The following is a 14,979-nucleotide window of genomic DNA, read 5'->3' on the forward strand; positions in this document are numbered from 1 at the left end:
CGATTTTGGGCACATTTGTTATGGATTAAAATAATAGTGATTTTGACATAAAATAATTTAGAGATTATTTTTTAGAGATTTTATGAAAAGTCAGAACCAAACCAAACCAACGTTTGGTTTGGTTCGGTTTAGTTTAAAAATAAAATCCGAACCAAACCAAACCAAACCAATGTGGTTTGGGTTGGATCGGTTTGTGCGGTTTTTTTAGACGATACAATTTTTTGTTTCCAACATTAAAATCAAGTTAAAAAGCTTAAACACAATATATTTTCTGCAATGTTTTAAATTTCATCAAATATTACAATTTCATTTACATTTTACAATGTTTCCAACAACATAAACCAAGTTAAAAACATGGACAAAACATAATCCTATTTAGTAATAAATGCAAAAAAACTAAGATTTAATCTTTCTCTAAAATTTCAAATAGCACATATATACATTTTTAAATAAAAAATAAAGAAAGAATCTAACGAGAAAAAATTTGTCATTTTATAAAGTTTTCATTGAGTTTCTATGAGTATTGGTCTAGGGGAGATATGTTTAATCAACATTTTTCTTATGTTGTGGTTTGGTTTGGTTTGGTTCGGTTGGTAAAATGAAAACCACAAACCAAACCAAACCAAACCATATGGTTGAGCAAGAAAATGATCCGATTACATCCGAACCAAATGCGGTTTTTTGCGGTTTTGATTTGGATTGGTTCGGTTTGCGGTTTTTCTATTTGATTGGTTCAGTTTTGAACACCCCTGATTTTGAAATGACGAATATGCAAATGTAAAAAGTCTTAAAATTTAAAGTGAATATTTTATTTTGGATTGGCCAATTAGAAAGTGTAAAAAATTATGAAAATTTTGAAGTAAATATTTTGCACCGGATTTTTGAATCAGTAATGCTATTCAACCCGAGAGTAATTGTCCCGAATGGATCCCGAAGAAAAATAGGCAAATAAAAAGCAGTTTTTGAGCGGAAATCATGGGAGGTGGGGGAGAAAATGATGGAAATTATAAAGCAGTGCATGGGTGGCATACTGATGACATCTTGTCATTACGTAATTTTATATGTATTTTAGCACAAAAATGGAGTTCACAAGGAGACTTATGCAGCAAAAGAGCAGAAAAACTGAAGAAAATACAAAGAAAGAAAACGTGTCACGATTTATCAGAAACGTGACACGATTTAAGAGCTTCAGAAAGGTTTGGTTCGACATTATGAAAACGTGTCACGATTGGTAAAACGTGACACGATTTGGTGAAGCCCTAATTCAGTTTCTTGCTCCAGAAGGTAAAAACGTGTCACGATTCACTTAAAACGTGACACGATTTGGGCGATTTTCTGTGCCTATTTATGCTGAAGTCTATTCCAAAAACAAGGGTTACGAATTCTAGAGAGCCAAGTGCGATTTTGCAACTGCAAGGAAGACCAGGAGGACGATTTCTTCATCTTCCAACCACTTTGTGTATGTTTTATTACCTCTAATGATTATGTTATTTGTAAACACTATTATGAGTAGCTAAATCCATTAGAGGTTAGGTCTGAGATGATTCGTTGTAACCCTAATTGAGATATTATGTTGTGAAACTCTATTTATTGTGAATGATATTCTAGTCTTTATTCAATTCAATTGTTCTTAATGCTTTTTATATCCTGATCAAATATAAATATGATTTTGTGAGAATGAATGACTACTGACCATAGCTTTCTACTTAGACCTATTGAATTGTTCTAATAAACATGGTTAGTCTAGGAATGGATAATCGTTTATTAGTGATATTAGGTTAACGTGCTTTAAACCTTCAAAGATTATTAGACCACCTAAGGGATTAGGGGCTGTAGTTTAAGAAGAGGGTCCTAACTCAAGGGATTGATTAGGACTATTTTGTTAACTATCGTGGGATTAGAAGATCATTCATACGAATAGGTGCAACATAACAATTAGGGGAACATAGATGATTCGATAGACCTAAACTCATCCCTCTCTTATTCTTGAAAACCAATTTATTTTTAGCAATTACTTTTATGCAATCAACCAATCTACTGCCTAGTGGCAAATCAAAATAACCTTTATACATCCTAAAATACAACGTAGTTGAATTATTGAGATTAAAAACAGTCCTCGTGGGATCGATATTTTTACTACTTCGATAGTATTTGGTGCACTTGCCAGAGATCTATCAAGTTTTTGGCGCCGTTGCCGGGGACTGTTGAATTATTTCAACAAGGCAATTACGTTATAATTTAGGGTTTTTGCAATTTACTTTTCTGTTTTTTTTTTTTTTATTTTTCTGTTTTCATATTCACTTGATTATTTTGCGTTGTGCAGTGCTACTAAGGTATTTTGCTGTTTATGCGAGGTAAACAGAGCTCTGACGACCTAGAGTACGATCCGGAAATTGAAAGGACTGCTAGAGCACTTCGGAAAGCTGTCCGGTCGCAAAGGTTAGCTCAGTCCGTTCCACCGGGTGTTCGAGAACAAATACCGGAACAACTCTCAAGTGAATCTGAAACAGTCTCTTCTCCTAAATCTGCAACTATGGAAGGAGAAGGAGTTGTACCACCAAGACCTAAGCTTGGAGACTACGGGTTAGCCACTCATCGCGGTCAACTGACCCACACTTTTCAACCAGCTAACCCAGTAGCGTTCGACATCAAGACAACTGTCCTCAACGGTTTGAGGGACAAGCAATTCGATGGGACTGAAGCTATGAGTCCTCATGAACACTTGAGCCGTTTTGCTGAAACCTGCGAGTTTTGTGTGCAACCAGCCACCGTGACTGAAGCACAAAAGAAGCTAAGGCTATTTCCTTTCACCTTGACGGGAAGAGCAAAAGATTGGTTGCTAACAATTCCAAACGGGACTGTCCAAACATGGGAAGAGTTAGAGCTGAAGTTCTTGGAGAAATACTTCCCTATGTCTAAGTATTGGGACAAGAAGATGGAGATCTCTAACTTCAAGCAAGGAGAAGGTGAATCATTGTATGATGCTTGGGAGCGATTCAATTTGCTTCTCAAGAGATGCCCTAATCATGAGTTCACCGAGAAGCAATACCTCCAAATCTTCACTGAGGGGGTAACACCAAACACTAGAATGTTCTTAGATGCTTCCGCGGGAGGTAGTCTCAAGAGCAAAACTGATCATGAAGTCCAAGCTTTGATAGAAAACATGGCTGGAAATGAGTATCGTGCTGAAGCTAAGAAGAAGGAAAGAGGAGTGTTTGGAGTAAGTGAGCAAACTGCTATCCTTGCTAACCAAGCAGCGATGAACAAACAAATTGAAGCTCTAACTAAGGAGTTTCAAGGCTTCACTTTGGCCCATAAACAACAACAAGTAGCTGCAATCAAGTGTGACTTATGTGGTGAAGAACATCCCAACGGTGAATGTGTTCCAGAAGGGTCAAATGAAGAAGCTAACTTCATGGGAGGTTATCAAAGGCAGAATCAATACTACAATTCAGGCATTAATAAGCATCCAAATCTAAGCTACTCAAATAACAATGCTTTGAATTCTCAAATGCTTACTCCTCCTCAACAACAACAAAGGAAGCCATCAGCTCTTGAAGAAACTATGATGAACTTCATGAAGATGACTCAAGGCAACTTTGAAGAGATGAAGAAGAGTCAAGAAGCTGAAAGAAAGAACAATGAAGCTTCTAGGAAGATGCTTGAAACTCAACTGGGGCAATTAGCTAAGCAATTGGCTGAACAAAGTAAAGGCGGATTCTCAGGTAACACTAAAGATAACCCTAAGAACGAGTCTTGTAATGCTATTGAATTGAGGAGCAAAAAGGTTTTGACTCCTTTAGTTCCAAAAGCTCCAAAGAAGGTTGATGAAGTAGTTGAGGTGGAGGAGAACGATGTAGTTGAAAAAAATGATGAGGGTGTAGTTGAAAATGAAAATGATCATGGAGTAGTTGAAAATGAAAAGAAGAAAAAAATAGAGGGAGATAAAAGTGAGAAATTGATAGATGAAGACTCAATCTTGAGGAAGTCAAAGAGTCAAATCTTGAAAGATGGAGACAAGCCACAAATTATTCCATCATATGTGAAGCTTCCTTACCCTCATTTAGAGAAGAAGAAAAAGAAGGAGGAAGGACAATTCAAGAAGTTCATGCAACTTGTCTCACAACTTCAAGTAAATATCCCTTTCAGTGAGGCTCTTGATCAAATGCCTTTGTATGCCAAGTTCATGAAAGATTTGCTAACGGGAAGAAGAAAGCCTAAAGATGATGAAAATATTTCTCTTTCCGAGAATTGTAGCGCCATTCTTCAAAAGAAGCTACCACCTAAGCTGAAAGATCCTGGTGCTTTTACTATCCCTTGTTCCATTGGACCGGTAGACATTGGAAGAGCTTTATGTGATCTAGGAGCAAGTATCAACTTGATGCCTCTTTCAATGATGAAGAAGCTCAAGTGTGGGGAGCCAAAACCAACGAGAATGACCATTACTTTAGCTGATCGGTCAATCTCTTATCCTGTTGGCATACTTGAAGATGTGCTAGTCAAAGTTAATGATCTTGTGTTTCCAGCAGACTTTGTGATCTTAGACATGGCTGAAGATGAAGATATGCCACTCATTTTAGGAAGACCTTTCCTTGCAACTGGTCGTGCTTTGATTGATGTTGAGATGGGAGAGCTAATGTTGAGGTTCCATAATGAGCAAGTGGTGTTCAATATCTTCGAAGCAATGAAACACCGAGAGAAAAATCCCAAGTGTTACCGGATTGATGTTGTTGAAGAAATAGTAGAAGACAACTCTCGTGAACCTCAACCACCACAACCTCTTGAAAGAGCAATTGTAAATTCTATAGAGAGTTGTGAGCATGATGAAGATCTTGAAGTAAGTGATTGTGTGAAGCAACTAGCAGCAAGCAAGCAAGAGTTGGGTCCGGTAAAAATAGAAGAATTAATGGGTAAGCACTCTATGGATGCTCCTATTTTGAGTGGAGAAGGAGAGAAAAATCCAGAATTAAAAGAACTCCCTTCTCACTTGAAATATGTTTTTCTCACTAAGGATGCCTCTAAACCAGTAATCATCAGCAATACCTTGACACCTTTGGAAGAAGAAAAATTAATGAGGGTGTTAAGAGACAATCAAGGAGCTTTGGGGTGGAACATTTCTGATTTGAAGGGTATTAGTCCAGCTTATTGCATGCATAAAATACACATGGAGGCTGAATACAAACCGGTGGTTCAACCTCAAAGGAGACTTAACCCAACAATGAAGGAAGTGGTAAAGAAAGAGGTGCTGAAGTTACTAGATGCAGGTATGATCTACCCTATCTCTGATAGCTCATGGGTAAGTCCGGTCCACGTGGTACCAAAGAAAGGTGGAATGACGGTGGTGGCTAATGAAAAAAATGAATTAATACCCACCCGTACTGTTACTGGTTGGAGGATGTGTATAGACTACCGGAGGTTGAACACCGCAACAAGGAAGGATCATTTCCCTTTACCATTCATGGACCAAATGATTGAGAGGTTGGCTGGCCAAGCCTTTTATTGCTTTTTGGATGGGTATTCGGGGTACAATCAGATTGCGGTAGCTCCAGAAGATCAAGAGAAGACAGCCTTCACTTGTCCATTTGGTATATTTGCTTATAGGAGGATGCCCTTTGGGCTGTGTAATGCACCGGCGACCTTTCAAAGGTGTATGCTCTCCATCTTCTCTGACATGATAGAGAAGAATATTGAGGTATTTATGGACGACTTTTCTGTGTTTGGTAAGTCTTTTGATCAATGCTTATTTCACCTAGATGCTGTCCTTAAACGATGCACCGAAACTAACCTTGTTTTAAACTGGGAAAAATGTCACTTTATGGTGACCGAAGGTATAGTTTTGGGGCATAAAATAAGTGCGAAGGGCATAGAGGTGGACCAAGCTAAAATAGAGGTTATAGAGAAGCTCCCTCCACCTGTTAATGTTAAGGGAATAAGAAGTTTCTTGGGGCATGCTGGTTTCTATCGGCGTTTTATAAAAGATTTTTCAAAAATTTCCAAGCCCCTCTGTAACCTCTTGGTCAAAGAAACTGAATTTAATTTTGATGATGAATGTTTGAATGCTTTTTCTTTGATTAAAAACAAGTTGGTAACTGCACCAATAATCATTGCACCCGATTGGGATTTACCATTTGAACTTATGTGTGATGCAAGTGATTATGCTGTTGGTGCAGTTCTAGGCCAACGCAAGAACAAGTTTTTCCATGCAATTTACTATGCAAGCAAGGTTTTAAATGAGAATCAAATTAACTATTCCACAACTGAAAAAGAGTTGCTTGCGGTAATTTTTGCATTGGAAAAGTTTCGTTCTTATCTAATAGGCTCCAAAGTCATTGTTTTTACAGATCATGCAGCTCTTAAATATCTCTTGACCAAAGGGGATTCAAAGCCTCGACTGTTGAGGTGGATCCTTTTGCTACAAGAATTCGATCTTGAGATTCGTGACAAGAAAGGAGTAGAGAACGTAGTAGCTGCTCATCTATCAAGGCTGGAAAATGATGAGGTGACAAACAAAGAGAAGGCCATCAAGGCCGAATTTCCTGATGAACAACTGTTTGCTATTGAAGAAAGGCCTTGGTTTGCTGACATTGCGAACTTTAAGGCCGGTAACATAGTTCCTGATGATATGACCTATCCTCAGAGAAAAAAATTCTTCAAGGATGCAAACCACTACTTGTGGGATGACCCGTATCTGTTTAAGATAGGAACTGACGGTTTGATAAGACGTTGTGTTGCAGGTAAGGAAGCTCATAGTATCATGTGGCACTGCCATAGCTCAGCTTATGGGGGCCACCATAGTGGAGAAAGAACCGCGGCAAAAATTTTGCAAAGTGGATTCTGGTGGCCCACCCTTTTCAAAGATTGCCACGACTTTGTTGCACATTATGACAAATGCCAAAGGACAGGTAACATCTCTAAGAGGAATGAGATGCCCCTATCAGGAATCATCGAAGTTGAACCATTTGATTGTTGGGGCATCGACTTTATGGGACCTTTCCCTTCCTCTTACTCTTTTCTTCATATTCTTGTCTGTGTTGATTATGTCACTAAATGGGTTGAAGCGATACCTTGTGTTGCTAATGATGCTAAGACAGTTGTTAACTTCCTGCATAAAAACATTTTCACTAGGTTTGGAACACCTAGAGTCTTGATCAGTGATGGGGGGAAGCACTTTTGCAATAATTTTCTTGAAAATTTGCTCAAAAAGTATAACATAAGGCACAAAGTTGCAACTCCCTACCACCCACAAACAAGTGGTCAAGCAGAGGTTTCAAACCGTCAGCTGAAACAAATCTTAGAGAAAACAGTTGCGTCAAATAGGAAGGACTGGTCTAAAAAATTAGATGACGCACTATGGGCATATAGGACTGCCTTTAAGACTCACCTCGGGCTCTCACCCTATCAGTTAGTCTATGGAAAGGCATGTCATCTACCAGTTGAGCTAGAACATAAGGCGTACTGGGCCATTAAGACCTTAAACTTTGATCAAGAAGCCGCTGGTAAGAAAAGACTCTTGAAACTTAATGAACTGGAGGAGATGAGGCTTAGAGCATATGAAAATGCGCTCATTTATAAAGCCAGGACTAAAAGGTATCATGACAAAAACTTAGTGTCTAGGGATATTAACTGTGGGCAATTAGTTTTGTTGTATAATTCCAGGTTGAAACTGTTTTCTGGAAAGCTCAAGTCAAAGTGGTCTGGACCGTTCTTGGTGAAAAGTGTGTCACCTCATGGAGCTGTCGAGTTGATGACACCTGAAGGTGACCGAAGTTTCAAGGTAAATGGGCAAAGAGTTAAGCCATATCTGGGTGGCGACCTACCGAAGGCAAGGGTATGACTTATTTTGAATGATCCTTAGGGGTCGTCATGAGTCAAGCTAGTGACGGTAAAGAAGCGCTTGGTGGGAGGCAACCCACATTTAGATTTCAGGTAGTATTTCTTATTTCTTTTTATTGCTTTCAAATATTCAAAAACACAAAAAGATTTTAGCTGAAACAGACAGAAGAAAGAAAATTTTTGTTTTCCAATACTGTGCAAATCGTGACACGTTTTGGGCAAAACGTGACACGATTTGCCCTCCCTCTGAAGCTCCTCTCAGAAATTTTTCTAAGTTAAAAAAGGTGCCATTCGACATTTCCAAAAACGTGTCACGATGCTGAAATCGTGACACGATTTTTGGCACCTAAATTTTTTTCTAAGTCTCAAACTGGTGCATTTCGACATTGAGAAATCGTGACACGTTGGCCAAAACGTGACACGATTTCTGGGCAAGAAAAATTTTCAAAAAGAGAAATCGTGACACGTTTAGCCCAAACGTGACACGATTTTAGCAGTTTCAAAAATTTAACCATTACAAAACCAAATCGTGACACGTTTTTGGCCAAACGTGACACGATTTTCCCAGTCTATAAATATACCCAACACGATTTTCATTCCATTCACTTCCAAAAGTAGCTAAACTCTGCCAAAATTTTCCCAGAACCCTAACCTACGATTTTCTAACCCTTTTCTACCACAAATCTTCATCTTTTCATCTTCCAATCATCAAACCATCACCATTAACCTTCATCTTCACCCACATACAAACCAAATCCAACATCTCAATCCTCTCCACTCCAACCCTAACCCTAATATCCATTTTTTCTCCAAACCCTAACCCTAACCATGGTTGAGACCCGCAACAAAGGCAAGTCCCAAGCCACAGCCCAACCAGCCAAAAAGGCCAAAATCGCCCCAAAACGCAAACAACCTGTCAAACCTAGCCCTAACACCGCACCCCCACCGTCCATCAACCACCGGTTTTATAATACTGCTGCCCGTGACCGTTTCAAGGACATCCGAGGCTATAGGGTGATCCCGGAGAGAGGTTTTGATTTCACCAAACTCATCTCCAACCCCGAATTCCATCAAGTGATCACTGAGAGAGGGTGGGAGTCCCTTGTGAGTATGATATTTGAGCAGGCCAACAAAACGATTGGGATAGAATTCTATTCCAATGCTAGGTATATGGGGAGGAAGTATGTGTCCTATGTGAGGGGGAAGGAGATAGACTATAGCCCGGAGAGGATTAATCAGTTGCTGGAGATTGTGCCACCGGAGATTTGTGATGTGAAGAGGAGGATGGAGGAGTGCAAGAATTGGGATGATGAAAGGTGGGAGGAGTTGCTATTGCAGATTTGTGTTGAAGGTGCTAAGTGGCATGGAGGGTCACATATGCTGTTGAGGGCTGACTTCAAGCCCCATGCAAAGGCGTGGGCATCTTTTGTGGTGCAAACTATTGAGGGCACCTCTTGTACTTCAGAGATTCCGCTGCCCTGCTTGTTGACGCTGTCTGCTATTCTTGATGGTGCACCCATCAATGTTGGTGAGTTAATTGCCGACAATATCTATATGTTTGCTTCAGGTACCAAGAAAGCACTCCCTCATTTGAGCCTTATCAATTGGCTTTGTGAGGAGGAGGAGTGCGATTTGTTTGCTAATGATTTGAGTGCAGCAATGATGAAGCCCATCACCGACACTTACATGGATGGCTTTGTCAAGGATTATCATGACCGCATGCAGACTATCATGGGTGCCGAGGCAGCAGCAGCAGGGCAGCCACAGCCGCCACCACCACGACAGCCACAGCCACCACCTCAGAGTCAGACTTTTGCTGGAGAGGGGAGCAATCAGCAGGGTACCTATGCACCCATTCATCCGATGATGCTGGACTACATGTTCGGCCATGCCAACTGGATGAATGAGGTGTCAGATCAGGAGTATTGGAACCGTCCGAGATTTGGTCAGGAGTTCACTGAGGCGGTCTGCCTCAACAGGAGGAAGATGACTGGGTCTTTCGAGCGCTTTGATGGGTCCGAGGAGGCTATGGACCACTACTTTGATGTCACCAGAGGTCGAGCTCAGGATAGAGAGCAGGAGATCCGAGCTGACTTCGCTGCTGGTGGAGCTCAGTCTAGGCAGCACTTTGGGGAGGATACCTATGCAGAGGAGGACCCCAATACTTGGATTCCGGAGGACCAGATGCATGATTGAGTGGGCTACTGATGGCCCATTATTTTGTATTTTTCTGTTTTTGTTTCAGCACTTTGGTTATGTAACTTTAATTTTATGTTCGAACAATTTTAATTGCTTTTAATTAAGTTTAACTCGGTTTTACTCCCCGTTTATGTAATTATTCCTGCACTTGTTTATTATTGATGAATTTGTTTGTTTAGTTGACTTTTTACAGTTTGATAACAAATAGTTGTTCAAGTGGTATTCCAAAAGTTCAAAAGGAGGAGTGACTTGGTTTTCAAAGGCGAAGTGTACGGCGTTGCTAGGTAGGCACATACTCCCAGAAATCTCAGCCATAAGGTTCATTGCCATATTTTGTTTTTCAATTTACTTATATTTAGATTAGTTTTCCATGCAACTACATTTCTAGAACTTGCATTGTTTCTCTATTATTGATTGGTCTTTGTCAATTACACACTGAGGCAAAAGTGCTTGGTCCTGTGAGCCTTTTGAAGCCTACCCTGATTTTAATTGTTAAATTTATCCTTTTCTTAGCCAATTTGAGCCGGTAGGATTAGAACTTTTTGTTCGGTGACAAACTACATTACAAGCCTAGAGACTTTTAGGATTTGTCCCTTAATGTATTTTCTGAGTTAAGGCATTGTAGAATGTTGCTAAAGATTAAGTTTGGGGTTGCTATTGGAATTTGCAACCAATTAAGTTTGGGGTGGGGGTACTAGAGAATAAGAGAACAAAAAGAAAAAGAATTGTCATGCAAAATGCAAAAATACATTCAAAAATTGGTGTATGAAAAAAAAATGAAATGAATGATGAAAAAGGGACCAAACTTTGAAACATACGAGTAACTTCAAACTCGATTGTCCCTAAAAGTTATAAATATTCTCTAGTACCTTTGCAACTGTGGTTCTATTAGCTGAATGAATGTGTTGGATTGAATTTTGTGCTTTAACTTTCGTAGGAATGCCTAGCTCAAATTTTGTGTAGCCTACTTATCCAAACGTATCCCACCTTTCACCTAAGCCCCGTTATAACCCTAAAGACCTCAAAAATGTGTAATGATATTGACTTTGATTGATGTTGAGAAACTTTTCAAGCGTATGGTAATATGTAGACCTGCATGTCGACTGGTAGAACCCTATTTCAAATATTTGCGTGGAGTTGTGAATTGGTGGATGCATACAAGTCAAACTAGCTCATCATTAGCTAGTAAGGTGTTGAACTTTTGGGTACTACTGCTTGAATAGGTAATTGTTATTTCACTGTCAATTGTCAGCTTTGCAAGTAAATTCCTTGAGGACAAGGAATGGTTTAAGTTTGGGGTTGTGATGACATCTTGTCATTACGTAATTTTATATGTATTTTAGCACAAAAATGGAGTTCACAAGGAGACTTATGCAGCAAAAGAGCAGAAAAACTGAAGAAAATACAAAGAAAGAAAACGTGTCACGATTTATCAGAAACGTGACACGATTTAAGAGCTTCAGAAAGGTTTGGTTCGACATTATGAAAACGTGTCACGATTGGTAAAACGTGACACGATTTGGTGAAGCCCTAATTCAGTTTCTTGCTCCAGAAGGTAAAAACGTGTCACGATTCACTTAAAACGTGACACGATTTAGGCGATTTTCTGTGCCTATTTATGCTGAAGTCTATTCCAAAAACAAGGGTTACGAATTCTAGAGAGCCAAGTGCGATTTTGCAACTGCAAGGAAGACCAGGAGGACGATTTCTTCATCTTCCAACCACTTTGTGTATGTTTTATTACCTCTAATGATTATGTTATTTGTAAACACTATTATGAGTAGCTAAATCCATTAGAGGTTAGGTCTGAGATGATTCGTTGTAACCCTAATTGAGATATTATGTTGTGAAACTCTATTTATTGTGAATGATATTCTAGTCTTTATTCAATTCAATTGTTCTTAATGCTTTTTATATCCTGATCAAATATAAATATGATTTTGTGAGAATGAATGACTACTGACCATAGCTTTCTACTTAGACCTATTGAATTGTTCTAATAAACATGGTTAGTCTAGGAATGGATAATCGTTTATTAGTGATATTAGGTTAACGTGCTTTAAACCTTCAAAGATTATTAGACCACCTAAGGGATTAGGGGCTGTAGTTTAAGAAGAGGGTCCTAACTCAAGGGATTGATTAGGACTATTTTGTTAACTATCGTGGGATTAGAAGATCATTCATACGAATAGGTGCAACATAACAATTAGGGGAACATAGATGATTCGATAGACCTAAACTCATCTCTCTCTTATTCTTGAAAACCAATTTATTTTTAACAATTACTTTTATGCAATCAACCAATCTACTGCCTAGTGGCAAATCAAAATAACCTTTATACATCCTAAAATACAACGTAGTTGAATTATTGAGATTAAAAACAGTCCTCGTGGGATCGATATTTTTACTACTTCGATAGTATTTGGTGCACTTGCCAGAGATCTATCACATACATGCCACATCTGTCTTGAAACTCTCGGGACACTGTTTTTCGCGTTAAATATCATTATTCTTTTTGAATATAGATGTGTAAAAACTGATCAAAATCCATGTGGAGGGGTAAGGTCATAAACAAAGCAAGACCAGCCCAAACCAAAACCAAAACCAAAAGAAAACGAATGGAATGGTGTCCTCGTTTATTTAGGTTTAGGGTTAGGTGGTATATGTGAATTGCTGATTGTGATTCATTCATTCCTTCCGTGTTGTGTTTCAATGTCGACGATGGAATTGCGCGCAACCAAATACTGCGAAGAAAGTGTGAAATCGGAACCGGAACAGGAACAGGAACAGAAACACGATGAAGATTCATATGAGGAGGATAAGCGGGACTTCACGAAGGAGGAGGATATCATCTGGGAGAAGAAGGAGGAGATATTGGAAGAAGAAGAAGAGGAGGAAGAAGAAGAGGAGGAGGATAACTGGGATAAGGGGGATAAATCGCAAGAAGACGATTCTGAGTATAGTGATTATGAGGAATACTGGATCAAGTATGAGAACGACAGTCAACCATTTATGTATAAGCGGCGTTCTGATGGTTGTGTGTTTAAGAACCAGGCTTGGTTGGATCGTGAGGCTAAAATTCGTGAGTATGATGAGCTCTCTCGCGATCTAAGTGTAGGCATCTATCAATTTCAATTTCAATTTCAATTTCATTTCATGTTGTTTGTTTCACTTATAAACAATCTCTTAATTTTGATTGATTCTGGACAACACAAAGCAGACTTACGATGCTATCGCCCATCCACCTGGTTGCAATTTAACTGGCGGTATTGTACCCCTCGATTTAGATGAAGATGAGCTCCCTACTCTCAAAAAACTCTGCGAGTTTGCTTTGAATAAGCAGGTTGGTTCAATACTTAATAATATTGTAGTATGTTATGTTTGTTTGTTCATTAACTAAACTAATTCTTCTTACTTTAATTAGGCTCCAACTTTTGTGTTTCATAAAGTTGTCAAGTGTACCCATCCTGCTGGTATTTCTTTAACTGCTGGTAGGGAGTATTACATTACTTTTCAAGCAACAGGGAAAGGAAAACCTGATCTAACAACTTTCCAGACTCATGTAGTTCAAGATGGTGATGATGTTGATGTCAAAGAGTTTGTCATTAAAACCTAATACACCCCACCGTGGTTATGGTTAGTAATCATAACAACATATCCATCTTTTCATTTTACCATACATATACTTTGCTGCTGCTGCATTATATGTAATCACACCGGTATGCCCCTAACCCTTGATTATGTATTCCTTTTGCAGGAATCTACCTGCCATGGATATGCTTGTTTTGGTTGCGTTGGAAAGACTTGTAGGTGTTTATGACTTTATGTACCATGGTATTTATGTCACTCATGTTTGTTATCTATCTATCTATCTGTGTAATTGGGATGATATCTTTCACTGTTTCATATGAACATATCTATGTCTTGAATCCTTTAGAGTTTCATTTCTTTTTTAATTTGATCCGCAAACCATTATGTCTGTCTGTATTTTCTCCCATTGAATGACTAGAAGTTGTTATGTCACAGTCATTTATTACTTCCATTGCCAAATTCATGTCTCATAATTCATGATTGTGGAAAACTGAAACCGTGTATTAGATCTTAACCTGATCTGAAATTAAGTTAATGTGATCTTCTTGCCTTTGTGGTTTGATATATGGGCTCTCTCTCTCGCCTCTTTTCATGTTTTGGATTTTGGTGTTTATCATAGTAAAGGTTTCAAAGGGCACTTTTAAGCTGGGAAATGAAGGAGAGTAGTGGCATTAGGTGCGAGGGTAATGTGTGACTCATTTCGTTAGAGTAGTGGCATATGTGGAATTTTTGTCCGTTGGCCTAAAGGTAGGGATTTAGTGACCTAGCCCTTGGGCCGACCTTGAGAAGCATTATTTAATAAGTAGAGTCCTTGCTGATAGAGAATATTGGGTAATACAAGAAATGCATTAAAAAGTTAGAAGAATAAAAGGGAGGGACTAGAGAATCTGTACACTATTCAGTTATATATTCTTACGCTCACTCCTCGATGTTCACCTTTGATCCTCACCACTTACGTGTCCACGTGTCTCGTTGTTATAACGAACTCGCTGCCCTTATTTGATGACTTGGTTTTCTCTATTCCGATCATTACACGCAGTCTCAGTGCAAGTGACATTTTATACAAACTTTTTGTCTGCTATACATTTTCATAGCAATTTCTAGGAACTAATTTTCATACCATACGCTTCTATTTTGTAAATTAATCTCCTTTTGTGTTGTTTACACATTTTCGATGTGGAACCTGAAAACAAACTAATTGGTGCTGCTAATATTGTATTTGGGACTATGCTTTTACTATTCTCCTATTATTATTGTAAAATGTGTATATGAATAACTCTAATCACCAATCAGGACTTCTTAGTCTTCTGATAAATTTGAAATATATGAATATCAATTTTATTTGTTCCATTGCTT

At 38.8% G+C, this 14,979-nt stretch overlaps 2 protein-coding genes and 1 non-coding gene across 3 annotated transcripts; 2 read left to right on the plus strand and 1 right to left on the minus strand.

Annotated features, from left to right (window-relative positions):
* The first annotated feature begins 1,816 nt into the window (after positions 1–1,816).
* On the plus strand, positions 1,817–8,129 carry LOC146918132 (uncharacterized). The gene has a single exon (XM_085719800.1). The coding sequence runs from the start codon at positions 2,348–2,350 to the stop codon at positions 7,832–7,834; it is 5,487 nt and encodes a 1,828-aa protein (XP_085575926.1). The 5' UTR covers positions 1,817–2,347; the 3' UTR covers positions 7,835–8,129.
* LOC146918133 (small nucleolar RNA R71) lies at positions 2,927–3,033 on the minus strand. Its single transcript, XR_015017193.1, has one exon. It is a non-coding gene; the product is annotated as a small nucleolar RNA R71 (small nucleolar RNA).
* A 4,482-nt stretch (positions 8,130–12,611) lies between the features above and the next one.
* Positions 12,612–14,057, plus strand: LOC146918134 (uncharacterized). The gene is made up of 4 exons (XM_085719801.1): positions 12,612–13,146; positions 13,253–13,375; positions 13,457–13,668; positions 13,790–14,057. The coding sequence occupies exons 1-3, from the start codon at positions 12,745–12,747 to the stop codon at positions 13,646–13,648; spliced, it is 717 nt and encodes a 238-aa protein (XP_085575927.1). The 5' UTR covers positions 12,612–12,744; the 3' UTR covers positions 13,649–13,668; positions 13,790–14,057.
* The last annotated feature ends 922 nt before the right edge of the window (positions 14,058–14,979 follow it).

Source organism: Medicago sativa, chromosome 6 (genome assembly GCF_051527215.1).
Source record: "Medicago sativa cultivar Bolivia chromosome 6, Bolivia_mono, whole genome shotgun sequence".
Lineage (NCBI taxonomy): Eukaryota > Viridiplantae > Streptophyta > Magnoliopsida > Fabales > Fabaceae > Medicago > Medicago sativa.